This window comes from Talpa europaea, assembly GCF_964194135.1.
Source record: "Talpa europaea genome assembly, chromosome: 3".
NCBI lineage: Eukaryota > Metazoa > Chordata > Mammalia > Eulipotyphla > Talpidae > Talpa > Talpa europaea.
In genome coordinates this window covers 47869752-47888504 of record NC_140069.1, presented here as the reverse complement: position 1 = coordinate 47888504, position 18753 = coordinate 47869752, and the positions used below count along the sequence as shown (strand labels likewise).

General features: G+C 37.2%; 1 protein-coding gene across 1 annotated transcript in view; it reads right to left on the bottom strand.

Annotated features, from left to right (window-relative positions):
• Positions 1-18753, bottom strand: part of TRPA1 (transient receptor potential cation channel subfamily A member 1) — a gene marked incomplete at both ends in the record, with an annotated part of 52048 nt that overhangs the window by 8159 nt on the left and 25136 nt on the right. Inside the window, 13 exons of the mRNA XM_084229553.1 lie at positions 234-416; positions 841-970; positions 2783-2952; positions 4771-4860; positions 5414-5576; positions 6179-6249; positions 9302-9400; positions 9935-9994; positions 12927-13020; positions 13492-13658; positions 14842-14956; positions 15755-15919; positions 16285-16454. Coding sequence (XP_084085679.1) covers positions 234-416; positions 841-970; positions 2783-2952; positions 4771-4860; positions 5414-5576; positions 6179-6249; positions 9302-9400; positions 9935-9994; positions 12927-13020; positions 13492-13658; positions 14842-14956; positions 15755-15919; positions 16285-16454 — 1677 coding nt within the window. The remainder of the gene's footprint in view (positions 1-233; positions 417-840; positions 971-2782; positions 2953-4770; positions 4861-5413; positions 5577-6178; positions 6250-9301; positions 9401-9934; positions 9995-12926; positions 13021-13491; positions 13659-14841; positions 14957-15754; positions 15920-16284; positions 16455-18753) is intronic.

Genomic DNA, 18753 nt, shown 5'->3' with positions numbered 1-18753 from the left:
GAACCTTTGTTTCTGGAACCTAGTAGATTCGTGATAAGTGTTTGCTAAGTGAATGCATCTTTGCATCCCCTGCGTTTTACATTCTGCCTAATATATCCCAGGCACATAATGAAAGTGGAATGAGTGAATTTTTATAGTAGTGCCTTTTTTTTTTCTCATGGATGGAGGTTAAGCATTATTATTAATTATCCCAAGTGATCAAAAAATAGAAAATATAAGAATAAACTACTTACAAGTAAATTCATGAGGACAATTGGGACAAACATTGTGAAGGTAATAAGTTGTGCAAAGGACAAAACTGGATATACCAGTTCATTTCTCAAAAATGGCTCTAGGAAAGCATCACGATAATTGGTATCTCCTAGCATCATGGTGAAGGTCTGGATTATAGAAAGCAATGGAGAGCTGAAAGCATCCTGATTAAAAAAAGAGAGTAAAGTAAAAATGAAATGAGAAATGTTGTAATGAAGAACTCTTTCCTAGAAAGTAAAATGATAAAAATCATATTTAAAAATTTTTTTAAGTCATGGACTGAGGTTCTGGAAATACAACCATAAGAACTACTAATAAATTGCTAGTGAAGTCATTGCTAAGATTTTTCTGTATGTATAACAAATCATCATGCATTATACATGAACCTTCTGACCATAGAAAAAAATCATTTAGTAAGACTATACTTTTCCTGCAATAAAAGTCATATGAATGCTATGATTATCAGATAAAAATATTCACATACTATTCTGTTATTATTAATTTTTAGGCTAGTTAGATTTAAAATAAATATATATTCAATTTCAATATTTGAAGTAACAAAATCAATTACCCATGCAAGTGACTCACCTGTAAATTCAGGAGCACATAGAAGCTGAGTCCATATGCCAAAAAAAGGAAGACAAACACTACGGTAGACCTCAACATAGTTTTCATAATGACCTCCAACATAACAATGAAAATTCCACAATTTTCAAATCTGGGAAAATTTTAGAAATTAAAATATTTATACATTTTTCTGATCAAATTACATTTCATTCAATGTCAGTATTTGTGACACACTAGGCACTTGATTTCACAGATGAGACCATAAATGACAGCTACTTTCAAAAAGGAGACATGAGAATTCAGGAATAGCCAAGTTTCATTTTGAAACTGTTCATTGACCTTCTATTTTATTTTCTTCTTCTTTTTCTTTCTCATTAATATTATCTTTGTGTTCTCACTTGACCACTGCACATTACTTCAACCAAAGTGAGAGAAAATTCATAGCTTTCCATTATCAAAGGTCATGCTATCACATGTCTAATGAAGGAATTAGAGAGAGGAGTTATGCTTTGCATTCAGTGGGGGCTGATTCAATGAGCTCATGTCACCAAAGCCACCTACAGAGACGCGCATATGATTTACATTTGCCATCCTCAAAGCCTCCCTTGGTTTCCATTTTCTCTTTTAGCAATTTATACTGTGAAATATTTGGGGGGAACTGTTGGGTGTGGCAGTTAGCTTGTACATTTCCTTGAGCAAAGACAACTTGTTCAAAGGGAAAGTCACAAGTTTTAAAAGCTTGAAGGAACTGCAGAGGTGTCAGAACTAGTTTCCATTTTTGGCTAGTAACTAGCTAGGGTCACTGATCATGTCAAAGCCAAGGGAGCAGCAGTGCTGGGACCTGTCTTAAAGGCTACTGTTGTCCGGACCACTGCTCTCCTCCCACACCCTGTTCTTTGTAAGGAGCTAGGCTCAATCCCTAACACTGAGCTCATGACACACTAATGCTGATAATATGGTAAAAAAGCATAATATCTGGGGCTGAGAAGACTTTGGTAAAATGCGTACATCTTATCTTCTGAAATCTTGAGCAAGTTAACTAAATGCTTCAGCTTATTTTATACACCATGATTAATAACATTTACTTCTTTTTATAAAGATTATCCAAAATCACATATTTATCTCAATAATATAGTAACTGTAAAAGGTAAGGGAGCTTTGTCCTTTTAACTCCTCTAGAATTAGACTCTTTAGGCTTACTTTTTCTCTTATACTACTATGATTTCCTATACTTATCACTTCTCTTTGTTTTAATTTAAAGTAAATGCACAGTAATAATACCATTGTTAATACCATTTATTTCTCCCTACATTTGTCTAGACCAGTGGTTTTCAACCTGCAGTGATTTTGCCACCCAGAAGATATTTGGAAATATATGGAGACTTTTTTTGTTGTTACAGCCAATGAGGAAGACACTACTAGTATCTGATTGGTAGAGGTCAGGGATGCATCTAAAATGTTACAGGCTAGGAGCCTCCCTGGTGGTGCAAGGAGTTAAGCTCAGCATTGTGAAGCTATCCACAGCCTCTGCATCATAAGTTCGATCGCTGACCAGGGAGCTACCCACATGGCACAGCAGACCTCTCCTGTCTCGCCCGCTGCTCCCCTCAGCAGTATATTTCAGTCAATCCACTTGTTCTGCTCCCCACTCTGTCTCTAGTGAATCCTCTCACCCTCCCCACCTCTGGCCTGTACTCCAGTTTTTGTATGCATATATAAATAAATCTTAAAAAAATAAAAAATAAAATGTTAAAGGCTAGTCCCTCAAAAGAAAAATTGCCAAGGTTGAGAGGTATGAACTCCAAGCCTCCCTCCATTCTTCTTTTACAGGATACAAAATGCTGCTCCATAATCTAAAACAACTGGACAAGTTAAAAGCTAATTGTAAGTGTATAGTGTTTATAACATTTTATTTGATATTAAAAAGCCTAATAGATGTAGAAATCACTTAAGCTGGTTTTACCTCTGAAGATACAATAAGAAGTTCATCCAATAGAAGAATATAGAAATTGCTCCACACTGCCACTGCATGTAAGCTGGTAAACCAATGAACAAGGGTGCCACAAAAATGATGCTTGTTGTATAGATGATCCATTCAACTGCGTTGTTAATATCCAAAAAGTAATTCCTTTTCTGAGGTTGAAAAGAATGAGAATTACCACATTAGCGACAGAGACCCAGCATCCTATAGGTGGGGAAACATAGCTAGTAATAACAGTTTTCTGGCATAGTAGCTGGAAAGAAATTTAGGACTAAAGAACCAGCTGGTGCCACTCTGAATTGAACTCAGAACCCTAAGTATCGATGGGTTTTGGAGATGACCTGGCATGTGGGGAATCTGATGCCTAAGGAAGCTTTATAAGCTTGTAGGCTTTCCCCATGGAGAATACTCCATGTTAAGGAAACTGAGGGGCTACAAGTTGACTTAGTAGACTATCGGGGGTAAAGGGAGCAGACACAAATTGTTCTGCACATGTAACTCTTCACTCCCCCAAAACTTAACAATTAATAACATTCTGTTGACTGGTAGCCTTACTATTAATAGCCAATATGAGTTTCATATGCTACCTGTATTATATACTATATTTTATAATAAAGTAAGCTAGAGAAAAGAAAATATTAAGGAAGAGAAAATACATTTACAATACTGTACTGTATTTATAGATTCCATAAATTAATGTTTGCAAGAAAATCCATATATAAGTCCATATAAGTCCACCCATACAATTCAACCTCATGCTATTCAACGGTCAGATGTAATTCCTTTCTGCCTATACAAGGACATGCAACGTGCATCTCCCAAGATACAAATGAACTAAAATTGCTTTTAAGGAAGTTTTGAGACCCATGCTAAGACTTCATTACCAAAATATTTGGTGTCATTTAATATTCTTAAGAATTTTATACTTTGACATCAAATTTCCTGTAGGGAATATGACTTAAATACCAATAAGATAATTGGGGGACGGATTTGATAGAGATATTTTAACTTTATAGTTCAACTTCTAAAATAATTATTCTTAAGAAATTAAAAATAATGATAACAGATTAAATAATATCCTCTAAGCCATTTAAGGTACAATGGAATAATTCAGTCAAACCTTCAGAATGGTAATAATTTGTTAAAAGTGTATATTCAGAATGTATAATATCAAGCAAAAGCAAAAAATTGTAATTATCAACATTCTTTAATGCAAATATCCATATGCTTATATTATGTCATAAAGTAAATTTTTATATAAAATGAGCTTTGTATAAAAGATACATAACTTACAAAAAACAGCATTCACAAAATATACACCCCAAAATCAATAATAAAGGCATTTAAACCTCCACATGAGAAAGATTGGTGCCATTTATCAACCAAAGCAAGACCTACAGATAATTTTACATAATTCTTGGGTCAACCTGAACGTGGCTCATCCATTTTTGAAAGTAGAGTATAAAGTAAAAATTATGCTACAAAAATTTCACAAATTTTATTGAACTTTGAAATTTTATCCAATACAGCAAAATACTTCTGTTAGAAAAGAAAATCAAGAAAAGCCTCCTTTGAAATGGAGTCTTAGATCAACATTATAAACATTTACATTCAAAATGATTTAATGAAAAAAATCTATCATGTTAAAATGTGAAACTAATATAAGAAAAATAACCCCAGAAAATTCATTCCTGAGTTCATTTTCAGCCAGTAAAACTGATATGGCTGAAATATGGACCATCTTTACTTTAGTCACACCAAACTAGCACTACTCAGTTCAGAGACCTTATATAATATCATTTGATTTCCTAATTTTGAACATTTTATGCTTGCTATTCCCAATCTATATATTGTTCAAGGTATGTGATTTTATTCTGACATACATTATTTTAGTAATATGTTAGCAATTAATTTATATTCTGGATTGTTAAAAATATTATAATCTTAGCAATATAAAATGCATCGTGTACCTGTTGAAATATTTGAACCACTTCTTTGCAATATCCAAATATGCTGGCAAGGAAAACGAATATCATACACACTTTTATAAGATATGAATTCTGAAACAAAAAAAAGTATAAGACAAGCACTTATGAGGATTATAAATTAAAACATTTTAGTTTCATAATTTCTACTATTTTTTGTTTTGCTTCATTTCTATGTATTGTCTATTGTTTACTTTAAACAGAAAATTACTGTTACCAGTCTAACAATGACACATACTCATTTCAGTGTCCTTAACATTTATATCACTCCCCTGTTCCCACTAAGTATCATTTGCTTCTCTCCACAATCCCTAGCAGTTAGAAATCTGCTTTCTTGTATACCTATTTTAAAGTTTAAACTTCAGCAATCAAACTACTATCTCACAGTGTCAGTTTCTTTTAAATTAGTTTCAAACTCATTTATGGGCTTCTTTATTTATATTCCCTCTCATTCCACAAAAGATTTTAGAAGAAATTGCTACCATAAATGTACGTTTTAGTCTATTTATAGTAATTAAAGTCTTGATACTTTAGACTTACTATGGGGTTAGTATTCCTAAAGAAAAAAACACACCTTTGGTCATCCTGTATTTTTAAAAGTTGAAATATAAAAACCAATTGAAAATACCGTTGTGTCTAAAATTTCTGAATGATCGCTTGTTTCGTTGATGATTCCAGTTGAGTTGAAAGCCATACCTGGCTTTATACTGATAACAAGAAAGGTCATAGGCAAGAGACCAAGACAGTAAAATCCTAGGTTCATAATATGGGCTCTAAATCCATAAGCCAACCTACAAAAAGTAAGCAAACCATAACTGAGTCATTTCAACCAAAACAATTCACATACATGTGGGAAAAGAAATTATAATCACTTAAAAAAAATTTTGCAGTGAATTCATAGAGCTTAGAACCAAGAATACCTTCAAATTCACCTTTTTCATTTTAAGAAAAGGAATCTCAATTTCCATGCAAGTCATGACTTACTTAAAATCTCTCACCAATTAATGGAAGAGAAGAAACTTTAGCTCTTACCTTCTGACTCCAGGTGGTATGCTTTTCCCAGAACAACTCTCACATCACCCATTACTGTGCTCTGAACTGCAGAGCCCAGGAATGATCCTTCATGTATGATTTAGTGACACTCCCCCATTTTCATTAATGTTTCATTAATGTTATTTAATGAATGTTAAATTTCATTATTGTTAAACATAAACAACAGCATTTTTAGATACCAAAAATTTGCCATTGGCATTTCTTTTCAAAGTGTAAAACATTAAAATATTAGAATCTAAAGCATTAAAGTACATTAAATACACATAAAAACATAACTTTTAAAGTCTTTTAATAAATTCAATGGGGATATCATTAAAAGGAAATATGACTTAATACCCACCATTTCATAAGTAAATATTCTTTACACACAGGATGGTTGAGAAGCTCTATGCGGTTATGATGTACCATTACCTGAGAAATAAGGAAAGATCAGTAAAAATGCAATCATATTTTTAAGATGTTGAGTATAAGCTAAGATTTCCTGCTTAACTTGACAATTCAATTTATAAATTAATTTTGATATATACAAATAATACTTAAGAAAATTTGAAAACTCCAAAATTATATCAAGAATATATATACATATATTTAGGGCCTCCCCGGTGGTGCAGCGGTTGAGCGCTGGGTTGTGAAGCTGCCCAAAGCCTCTGCAGCGCCGGTTCGATCCCGGGCTGCTCCCCGGCCACCGGAGGAGGGTCCCACATGGCGCGCAGACCTCTCCTGCCGCCTGCTGCTCCCCTCAGCAGTGTACTTTGGTCCTTCTGCCTGCTCTGCTCCCTGCTCTGGCTCTGGTGAATTCTCTTACCCTCCACACCCTCCAGCACTTCTGACTGTACCCAGTGCTTGTATAAATAAATAAAAAATAAAAAATCTTAAAAAAAAAGAATATATATATTTAAAAACACAAACTAGAGAGAACCATTTATACAAGCTTTTGATTCAGTTTGTCTCTTTCTGTTTCTCACTAACTGAGAAAGTTTTTCAATCTTACAAGAAAGGAAAGGACATTAATAATAAATAAACAAGAACTTATTTTTTGAAGACACTAAAGCTTATCTTCCTAGAAAGATTTTAAATTGTAGAATTCACATGATAGTGGTTAGATTAGTCTATCAATTCTAAGTGCCCATGAATTAATGGTAACTACTAGCATCTATTTTAAAATTAATTATTCAAGAGATACACAGAGGGAGTGATGACGACATGGTGGGACAGGAACCCCCAAATCCTTCTTCCCCCAGAGAAACAGAGATAGGGAAACATCAACTGAACAATTCATAGACCAACTTCTTTTGTGAGAAATCCAGAAACCAGTTAAATCAACCTGCAGTTAAAAAGAACCCCATCAAACACAGCAAGGAAATTCTAATTTTTGGGGGAAATGCCCAAGTAACCCCCTTCTTTCTGACTTACTTGAATGTAAGCACTGACAGGTCCAACTAGATATTCAGACTTCTTTGCACAGAAATTTACTATGCCAGGCTAGCTGCCCCTCGAGGAGGGTGTCTCATAATTTAGGCTGGGTTTGCTATCTGTGGTGTCTCATAATTTAGGCTGGGTTTGCTATCTGTTAAAGCATTAATCAATCATGCTGACAGTTATCCACTGAGTGCAGTTGTTCATTCAAATGAACTACTATAAATTATACTAAGTGTATTTTATAGAGAGTCTATTTCTTTTTAGCAGCTACAAAGATTTTATGTTCTCCTATTCTCATTCTGGTGGTGGCAACAATAAACTTTGATAGAAATTTAAATTATTCTTTTTAAAACCCACATGCAGGGACTCCCTGGTGGCACAGGCATTTGAGCACAGTGCTGTGAAGCTGTCCACAGCCTCTGCAGCACGGGTTCTATCCTTGCCGGCCAGTGAGAATCCCACACGGCGCAGCAGACCTCTCCTGCTGCCCACTGCTCTCCTCAGTAGTGTATTCCGTCAATCTGCCTGTTCTGTTCCCCACTCTGTCTCTGGTGAATCCTCTCACCCTCCCACACATATGGCCTGTACCCCAGTTCTTGTATAAATAAATAAATCTCTTTAAAAAAAGAGATTTTTTAAAGATATACCCACATGCATACACAAAAATTCTCTGAAGTGCAAATGTCCTTGTAGTTGCTTTTAGTCACTTGGTCATTGAGTCTGAATTATAATAACAATTGCAAAACCTGAAGACTCCAACAGAGTTAAAAAGGTTTTGTGTCCCTGATACTTCAAGTACTCAGTAAGCCCTTGGTATCATGATCTGAGCAAAAGCTCCCATGCAGAGAAATGAATTCATTTAAGGCAAATGAAAATGCCTAATTGATTGAGACCAGTACTGTCCAACAGATACTTTCTGCAATGGTAGAATTCTTCTGTATCTGTGCTGTTCAATATGAGAGCCAAGAGCCTTGACATGTAAATGAAGAAGTAAATTTTGATTTTTTTTTTCAAAAGACTGCTTTTATGGCTGTACCAGTAGACTGAACCATGATTTGGATGGCATGGTAACATCAATACAATACCCATCACAGGAGCGAATAAACCAAGGTGTCTGAAATGGCTTTACAGTGATGTGATGCCTAAATCAGTTAGGGAAACAACTGCTCATGAACTGCTTTCTCATTTCTTGTTCCTCACAAACTCTTCTCCTTTCCTTATGGAGGCCTTTGACTCAGAAATGGCCTCTGCTGTCATCTTCTCTTCAAAGGGGGAGAATTTTCTGATGCCAAGTTTCTTCTCCAAGCTCCTACTCCCCAGCAGCAGTGGTGTGGAGAAATAAGTAGAGTCTGTGTCTTGGAACTTCACAAACATTGCACAACTCCTTCATTTCTGTTCATTGCATCGACAAGGAAGAAGACAAACCAGGCCAAGGATAGGGTAGCAGAGCCTGCCCCAGCTTTGCCTTGACCATGTCCATGCCAACCTCCTAGATCTGTCCTGTGAGGCTGTCAGCTGGTCCTGGGGGAGGTCCATCTTGGAAGTGCACTGAGAGATCAGGGATGATGGGCTGCCCAGCATGGCTGCCAGGAATATCGTTTTCAAACCCTTCAGTTCTGCAACAAAAATGTTGTCTCTGACGATGCCCAGAGTTGTCACCACAAAGATTTTATTGGAGTTGTATACTCTATGTTTCTTGAAAATGTCTGCTGTGATTGGGATAGTGGAGTTAACTGAATTTGCAAAGATGCTGATCCTGGCCTCCAAATTAAAGCAAGAAACTCCAGGGCCCCTCAGGACTCCAAGGCTCCATCAATTAAGACCACAGTGATCAAGAGTATGGAACTTTCAATGGGACCAAATTATAACAATTGTAGAAAATGATTGCTTTCTTTACTGAAAAACGAAGACTTGAGACACATGAAAGACACAGATATAAAACTATAAACCTAGAATTCTCTCAAGGCCCCTTTCTGGAAATACTTAGTAAAACATTACAGAACCAGTGTAGAAACTACCCAGATAATGAAAACATTAGACTTACGTTGAGGGTTGTAAGAGGTTCATATGTAATATCCTGTGGAGATGTTACTTTTTTGGTGAATTCTAATGGACATTGAAGATATGTAAAATTATATTCGATCTGTAGAAGATATAATTTGAAAAAATTAACACCTAGTATAGCCCCCAAAGTCATTGTTGACAAATCAAATGCACAAGGTATAATTCAGCTGAAAATTAAGTAACTCAAATAAAGTTGAGTCATTTCACCTGGAGAAAAAAAAGTAAGATATTGCATATTTAAGATGTAGATATCCTAGAAGGCTGCTATTTGGTTGTTTTATACCTCATAGTCACAGGAAAAGACGACTTCTTAAAAGATCACTTAAATCTTTTAGAACTACATTCTAAATATATATAAGTAATATAAATATTAGATATAGATGTTAAATAGTAGAAATAACCCTAAATAATGTTATTATAAATAAGTGAAATTATAGGGGAAAACTGAGAATCTAAGGGAAAAATTCTCTTGCCTATAGCTAATATAATAATATGGAAAATGAAGACAATGATTACCACTTTGGATGATCATGGAATGCCAGAAAATCTTCTGCTAATCTTTAAAGAATTATAGTAAAAGAAACTTCAATTTATAATGCTAAAAGCGACTTACGTAGTAGTCTCGACAGGACTTGTCTTCTGTGGAGGGCAGCATACAAAAATCTAAAAGTACCTTTGAAAGAGAGAAGCCAGCTAAGATACTGGGCAGGAAATTAGACAGGATTGGATCCCATTTCTAATATCACTCCTGAGATGTGCCCTTCCCCTTCCTTTGCTTCTTGCACTTCAAAAATAAACTACAGTCTTCTAGGAACAAAGTTTAAAATACATAGTGTCACAACTACTACAGCATGCCTCAGAAATACCAAATGACTCAGAAAAATGTACTTGAGAATGAAAGTGCATTTATTAAGATTTGGTAAGGAATATCCCATTATTTTTGCCCAAGGTTTGATGTCTTTCTGGCTTTCTTGAGAATATACAGATTATTAAGGATTACTTTGCACATCATCTTATAGTGATAACTTATTGTCCCTAATCAAGACCTTGTAGAAGAGTTTCCATAGTCAAGATCGTGTCTTCTGTATTCCACAAGAGTACCGTGCTGCTTCTGAATCTTTTTGCTACAAAAGTAATTGTCCAGGGTGAGGAATAGGATAGTGGGGGATAGATGTTAAAATGATAAATAGTTGAAGACATTATAGATGTTTAATAAATGCAGCTAACACTTAGGGGTTAATAGAGTTGCCCCTAGGGTGTGTGAGCACAAAATTTTGTTGGGTTCCTTTGATATGAACATTTGAGTCATCCCTATAAAATAATAAGTCATTATAGAAAACTAACTAGAAAATAATTACTGGCAAAAATGAAGAAAAATAAACCAATTACATAGCACAGTTGTCATAATTCTAATTAACATTATGTTGCAATTTCTTCAATTATTTTCTACGATTTTCACATGTGAGAATTCCATCTATGTATGTGTATATATATGTATATATACACACACACTAATATTAAGAATGCTGGTTAGAAAACATTTCATAAATTAATCTGTCTGTACCTCTGATCATTAGAACAGATTGCAACAACAGGAATTACTGAGTAAGAAAATGTGAGAGATCATTTTCAATCCCAATATTTATGTGCTCTTTGATGGGATTAATAAACCTAAAATGTTAATCTACTTTGGACAGGCTGCAATGTCCATTAGACATCATATAGAAAGACTGTCCATGAAACAGTCACACATACTTAGTGCTTTTGAATAAATCAAAAACAGTAAGTGGTAGTGGTACTAAAAAAACGTCATTGAGCAGTATAAAAATAGCAGGGTGTGTAATATGCACCAACCACTATCCTGAACACTTTATATATATTTACTTCTAATATTTGTAACTACATTGTGAGATCAGTATCAGCATAACAGCTTTAGAGATTTAGGAAATAAAGCTTAGAGAGGCAAAGTGATTCACCTAAAGCAGCACAGCAAGAGGCAAAGCTGGCACTAAATTCAAGAGCCACTGTCTCCTGATCTGGTCCTCTATCCCCACGTCACTATGTCTCACGGACTTCTATTATATTTGGATATATTTTTTCCTTCAAATGACATTTGAAGCCATTTGTCTTTTCTTCTTCATTCCATGTCTGATGAATCCCAAGTCTTTTTGACGTGTACTTTAACAATCATGTTCTCAACAGTTCATGCATGTTTGTCATTGCGTGAGCATCCTGTCAGTGCTGGGGTATGTTTAATCTAGTATAGGCTTACATTCGGAGGCCCACAGAGACCAGACAGGAACAACGGGCCCCTGAATGGTGTGAATGGTAGGGGCACCAATCTCCCACACAATGTAAAATCTGTATACAACTTCTGACTACCCCAAAACTCAATTACTCATAGCTTTCTGTTGACTGAAAGTCTTACCAACTAACATAAATAGTCGATTAACACATACATTTTGTATGTTATAAGTATTGTGTACTATATTCTTAGACTAAAATTTTAGAATTTTGTTCTCTAGAATAAAATTCTAGAGAAAAAATTATTAGGAAAAGGAAAAACATTTACAGTACAACACTGTATCAATAGAGCAAGTTTGCAAGAACTGTTTACAAATAAATCTGCATATAAGTGGACCTGCACTGTCCACTTATATGTCCAAGTGGACCTGTGCATGAGATAACTGTAGTGTGAATGAACTGTAGAACTATCTTCCTATCAAAAGGAATGAAACTGTACAAGAAATTTCTGACAATACATGGCAAACAACATGGCAGCAGAGCCAAATGCAAAAAAGGAAGAGGTAGATGGTCTCAAATGGGAGTGTGCTGGCCAGCTAAGGAGGCAGCTGCTACTGGGCCCAGTGATCCGGTCTTGAAAAGCAGACCCAGTAAAGGTCAGCTTCTGGTTTTTATAGGAAGGCAGGTATCTGGATCCTTAAGGGAAGTATTCTGGTTTTAACTGTTAGAAACTAATACAATTTTATAGATTTATTTATTTTTATTTAATTTATTTTTTACATCATTTTTCATTTTTGCACAATATATACATGTTCATTTTGGTTAGCATCCCCATGTAATTCCCATTAAAACAATAATGGGGAGGGAGTTCAATGCACTATGGTAGAGGATGATATGAGTGCTATGGTGGTGGATGGGGTGTGGTAACATACATCTGAACAGGTGTGAGCCTATTCTTCTGGATTATATACAGGGTTAGTCATATACCTCAATAAAAAAATAACATGCATGCCAAAAGTACAAATATTTATATCTATAAATCTATATTTATATATATGATTTATTTGGCCAGCAACAACCAACCACTGGTGGTCTCTGCTCTAGGCTTGGATGGCTTGAGTAAAAATTCTGTTTAATACATTTTCCTATTCTGTACCTAAAACAAGCAGGATTTTTTAATCCAAGTATATTCTTATTAAATATTTGTTAATTAATCAACTTCCTTACAGCCTATGAAAAACTAGAAACTTAATCTAAAGGTGAACATTTCTATTATTTAGGTTGTGGTCATAATAATAAATCCTCACATTATATTATATGCCAAGTATAGACCCAGAAAGAATTTTGTTTTGAAAACTTACTTTCATGCATTCAGGGAGGTATTCTACCATTTCCATGACTGGACATTTATTGCTTGAAGAATGATGACTAAAAACCTCTAAACATTCTTGCCATCTGCAAAACATCATAATGAGAGATAAATAAATCTTGATCCTTCTGTTCTGTATACCAACAAAGCTACCAGTTGAAACTCAAGATTGAATCTTATCAGAAAATGAATTGTTTCTAAAACTGATAACCAGTTTGAGAGTCTCTGTTGACAGGAGAGTATAGGATAAGTTCATGTAGCGCTGCACAGTTTACTTGATAATGACTCTTTTGTCCAACACGACACATTCCTGAACTCTGTGAGTCTCACAAATGTGCTATGAAGCTGTTATGTGCCTTGATCTAGAAATGGAAACTAAAGATCAGAGATTAAGCAACATATCTATTATCTCTCCAAGAGTTCACTAAAAATATTATGTAAGTAATGACTTTTAAAGCATATTGAGATATATTATTTTTCTCCTGTTTCTTCCTAGGTTGGGAATAATCACTGATGCCAGAGTACACTAAAAGATAGTAGGCAGGAAAATACCATACCTTTTATTCTTGATGGCCGAAAGAACCACCTCCTTCCTCTTATTGTGAATTGCAACATGCAAAAAGGAGGCCTGCTGCTTGTTCAGGACAATGTCAGCATCATAGCTCAGAAGAAGGGCAACAGCTTTGGCATGGCCTTCCCGTGCAGCAAAGTGCAATGCAGTGTTCTTTTAGAGAAAACAGAACATGAAAAATCCAGTGACAGTGGCTAATTGTCCTTTTGGTTATTTTATTGCATTGGTTCATTGCTGAACTACTTAAGAGAAATTATTAACAAAATTATCTAATACCAAAATACATAAAGTTTAAGACAGGTGTTCAAACACAAGCTTTAAACATGGCGTGCATAGGTTTGAGGTGTAAGGATGGCTGTGTGGGTGTATGTGAATTCTGGGTATTTTATTTTACTTTGTTTTTGTGGTTGGTTGATTCCACAAGGACAAAGGACAAGTATTCAGGGTAAGAATGTTGGAATGAATGCACATGAAAATAATTCTGGGAGATATTTATCTTCTAGTAGAGCAGTAGTTTTAATATTTGGGATTTTCATAGGCTTGTAAAGTTTTTAAAAATCAAAGAGTGTTGTAAGATAGCCAGCCTTTAGTATTGTCACATGAAGATATTGGAAAAGCTTCTACCCCCATTATTTCATGAAAGAGCCTACATTTCAATACTAGTTCTCAAAAAAGGAAGGAGCCCATCCCGCCAAATAAAGGATACTCCTTTAAATAGAGTACATTTAGTTTTACGAAAAGTTACTCCTGTCCTCTTTATTTTTCTCAGTTCACCAGGGAGAGTGAAAAATTTAGCATCTATCCACATGGGCCTGTCAATCGGCCTCTGGGAGATTTAGAGACTGAAGAGTGCAATGCAACCCCACCTCTTAACAAACTCCTAATTCTGTTTCCCTGTTACTCTTCCCGCATTCTAAGGGTCTGCATATTAAGAATCCAAGGAAAAGTTAGAAACAGGGCAAGGAAGAGCAAAAGGGTGGCTAAGAAGAAGGCTTTCTTGGAATTGGGACTTTTTTTTTTTTAAGATTTATGTTATTTATACAAGAGCCGAGGTACAGGCTAGATGCACGGGAGGGTGAGAGGATTCACCAGAGACAGAGCGGGGAACAGAACAGGCAGACTGATGAAATACACTGCTGAGGGGAGCAGGAGGCGAGACAGGAGAGGTCTGCTCGCCATGTGGATTGCTCCGAGGCCGGCAGGGATCGAACTGGCATTGCGGAGGCTGTGGACAGCTTCACAGTGCTGCGCTCAACTGCCTGCACCACCAGGGAGGCCCTGGGCAGTTTTTTTTTAATGCCAAGATTTGGGGTAGGTATGAGGACATAGTACATACCCCTTCTTCATCTAGTCGATCTGTACACTTCAAATTGGTGTCAAGGATGACCTTCATGGTTTGGGTGTACCCACCCAAGGAAGCATGATGCAAAGCGGTCCAGCCATTGTGGTCACTGTTAAAGAGTTAAGAAAAGATGTGGGTGTTCACGTTACAATGAAACGTGGGCAGGTTCTCACTTGGCCCATTAATCTGAATGGTGGATGGAGCACAAGACAAAAAAAAAAAAAAAGGCTATCTGAGTCCTAGCAACTAAATATTTGTTACATATTTATACCAAATGAGCTAATTTTAAAGCTCATGTCTTATGTGATCTAACTACAAAATGACTCACACATTTTTTTCTTTAATTTAGCTGATTAAAATATAAAAGTATATAATCACATTATCAAACTCTGGGGAATGGGTAAAATTAGAATTTGCATGTCTGTGTCAGACAAGTTTTTTTCTCCAGGTGCAAATGTAATTATACACACTTTTAAACCTCTTTTTATTATTTCATTGAACACTGTATTGAAACATTTCCATGATGGCAGTATTAGTCTTCATGGCCCAAAGTTATTGTGCCTGCTACTGTTGTCATTATTAATAATAACAAATGACAATACAAGGCTATAAGATACTTAGAATATTGTCTCTTATTCTTCTAAGAGTTCAGGTTTGAAAAGGTGAGTTTTCTCTTGTTCTCTTGAAGATGCTAATTTAATCCCTTTGGAAAAATCCCTTTTTGGAAAACAAAAAATAGCTGCAACACAATTTAACCTCAGTTCTAGTGAGCAACTGCTTTAGATCACAAGTTAGATATCACACAAAGTTAGATATCATAATTTAAAATAAAATAGAAAACAGCCTGAAAATCACAAATTAAAGAGAATTTATAAAAAAAGCTATATAAATATAAATAAGTCCTCACCTGAGAAACAATGCACCCTTTTTCAGAAGAAGCTGAACTACTTTATCATGCCCATTTTTTGCTGCCAGGTGGAGAGGAGTCATTCCATTAAGGTCACCTTCATTCAAAAGCCTCGTATCGCTTATGTCTTGTAGGAGCCTCTGACAAGTATTGATACGCCCATAACTTGAAAACATTAAGATTCATCAGGCAAAATTAGTTAAATCACAATGTAAATATACCCTAGAAACGTGTCTGCAAAAATGAGGCTATGGGGCAGAGTGGGGGAAGAGTCCTCGAGGAGTGAAGCAAACAGGGAGAGGGCCCAGTGGACTATGATGAATTACTGGTGCTTTGGTGGTGGGTGGGTTATGGTAACATACAGCTCAAGAGGTGCAAAACTATACCCCAAATCATATGCAATGTTGTAAACCAACATTACCTCAATAACAAATAGTATTTAATTTAAAAAAATTAGGTTTCAAATTTTCAAAGCACTATTAAATAGAGAGAAACAACCCTGCTGATAGAACACATAAACGGATCCTTACCTGGCTGCAAAGTGTAGGGGTGATTTCTTATCTTTGCTTTTGGAATGAATAGACACATTAAAGTCAAGTAGGTTATTTACAGAGACAGGTACCCCCTGCCTACATGCATAATGTAGAGGAGTACACCCATCAACATCTTCATCCATTACCAGTTCTTTAATATGTTGCATCTAGAGAAAAAAAATATTCTAAATATAATTCTGCTGTGAAGCTATTAAGCTAACAGTTTTCAAACTATTCTTCAAGATTATATATTTCAGTGAGGATTAATATCTATACCTTGAGGGCAAAAATGTGTATAAACTAATAAGCACTAGGGTAAAGTAAATCTGGGTAATGGTGCAGGCTATCTTTCCACACTGTATGCTACAATATTAAAGGTTCTGAGAACTCCTGAAGTGGTAAATGTACTTTACATCTTTAACCCAACATTTTCCAAATTTATCTGATCATAGACCACCCTCTCAACCTCCCCTTCCCTTCCCTCCCTGAGTAACACTTAAGAACTTAATGCTAATGGATTCTGTTAAGAAATGATATATATAACATTTGGGTTATCTTTTATATGTATATTACATAAAAATGAATACAAATGTGTTATTTAGTCCAACCAATTTACAGACATGTTTATTTTTAAATATTCAATTGTATGTATGCATTCGATTCTTTATTAAAGACATTGCTAATATAAAAGCTTACTTATAAAAATATGAACTTCAGAGGGGGGGGCGGAGCAACATGGCGGCGAGGAGACACTGCGAGTAAGATCTCCCATTAAAAAAAGTTAATAGGGAGGAAAAGCGGCAGGTCCCAGTGAGAACTGGGACACGGAAGATAAACAGACGACTCCAGCAAACTGCCCGAAGAAGAAAGTTGCCATAAAAGAGGAACAGAAGGGAGGGAAGCGCAGAACCCTGCTCCCCTCCCCCGCCCACAGAGGCGGCACTCTCCGACCCGCAGAGAGGAGGAAAACAACAAACCAAAACGCCCAACAAGAAAAACGGATGCAGCAAGTGGGACTGTGAGTGGAAAGGAACTATTTCAGCCACCACACCCCGTGAACGGGAGCTGAGGCGAACCCTGCAGGATCCACCGCGGAGGTGAGCTCCAGGCGCCATTAAAGAGAGCCCCGCCCCCCAGGAGGAGACCAGCACCAGCACACAGCCCCGGCCGCCCGGTAAGCTTGCGCGAAAGCGGCGCTCGGATTGCAGGATTGCAGCTGCCCAGGTCCCCGCGCCAGTGACCTAGGCTTGCGGGGAGACGGTGGAGGCCCTCCCTGAGTGAGCAGGAACAAGGCGCCCAGGCAGGGGAGCGGGATTCAAAAGGCGCCATTCCTGCGCCACTGATCTGGGCTACAGTCCGCGTCCTGGAACTGAGGGCTTTGGAACTGAGACCCGGGGCACGAAATTAGGGGCGTGGGTTCCCCACGACGGTGGGGCACAAGGCAGACACAGCACCCCAAAGCCGTTGAGGTGTACCCTACCATCCCCGCTCTGCTCCCTGTCCCACGGGGTGGAAAATCAGCTCCCCAAGGGCTCTAGGAGAGATCTCTGGCGCCACCTAGCGACTTGACCCCAGCACAGGCTACTGAAGGAGCTAGTGGCCAGCTGGGGAGTTAGCCCACACCGGGCCCCTTCCGAACAAGTAGTCTGAGCCCACAGGGAGAGCGAGCACCCACAGCCGGGGCAGACCAGGCGCGCAGAAGAGTGTGCCTGAGACCAGAAGCGCAGGGAGTGTGTCCCACATCACCATTTTAGAACAGGGACATTTCTTCAGTAAAGACTACCTGCAGAAGGCTTCCTCAGGAGCCAGAGGTGAGCGGGGGAAGTTCGCCCACGCCAGACCCCCTCTGGCCTGCAGTCCAAGCCCAGAGGGGAGCAGGAACCCACCGCCGGGGCAGACCAGGCGCACAGGGGAGTGTGTCCCCACATCGGCATTTTAGAACAGGGACCTTTCTCCAGTAAAGGCTGCTTGAAACTGACAGATGACTCCTGGAAGAACCAGAGGGGAACAGAGAAGCCCACCCAAGATGCCGGCAAGTCCCAACAACACAGTGTCCCAACGCATACGGCAAATTAGAAAACAGACAGTAGGGAGGAGAAGAACCACACGCAACCTAGCAACTCTCCAGAGAAAAAGCACACCACAAAAAGAAAGCCAGCCCCCAGATTGCAACGACAATAACTTGGAAGAATTTCTGAGCCTTCCAGAAAGAGAATTTAAAATTGCCGTGATTAAAAAACTGACAGAAGTCATAAAGGAAAACAATGATAAGGGAAAAATAATCAACGATCAGAAGAATGCAATTGAGTCCCTAGAGAGGGAAAACAATGGTCAGAAGAAAGAAATTGAGTCCCTAAAGAGGGAAGTAAAAGAAATGCAGGAGATCAAAGAATTAATGGAAGAACTAAAGAATTCTGGGAAAAGCAATGAAAGCAGAATAGATGAAATGGAAGAACGAATAAGTAA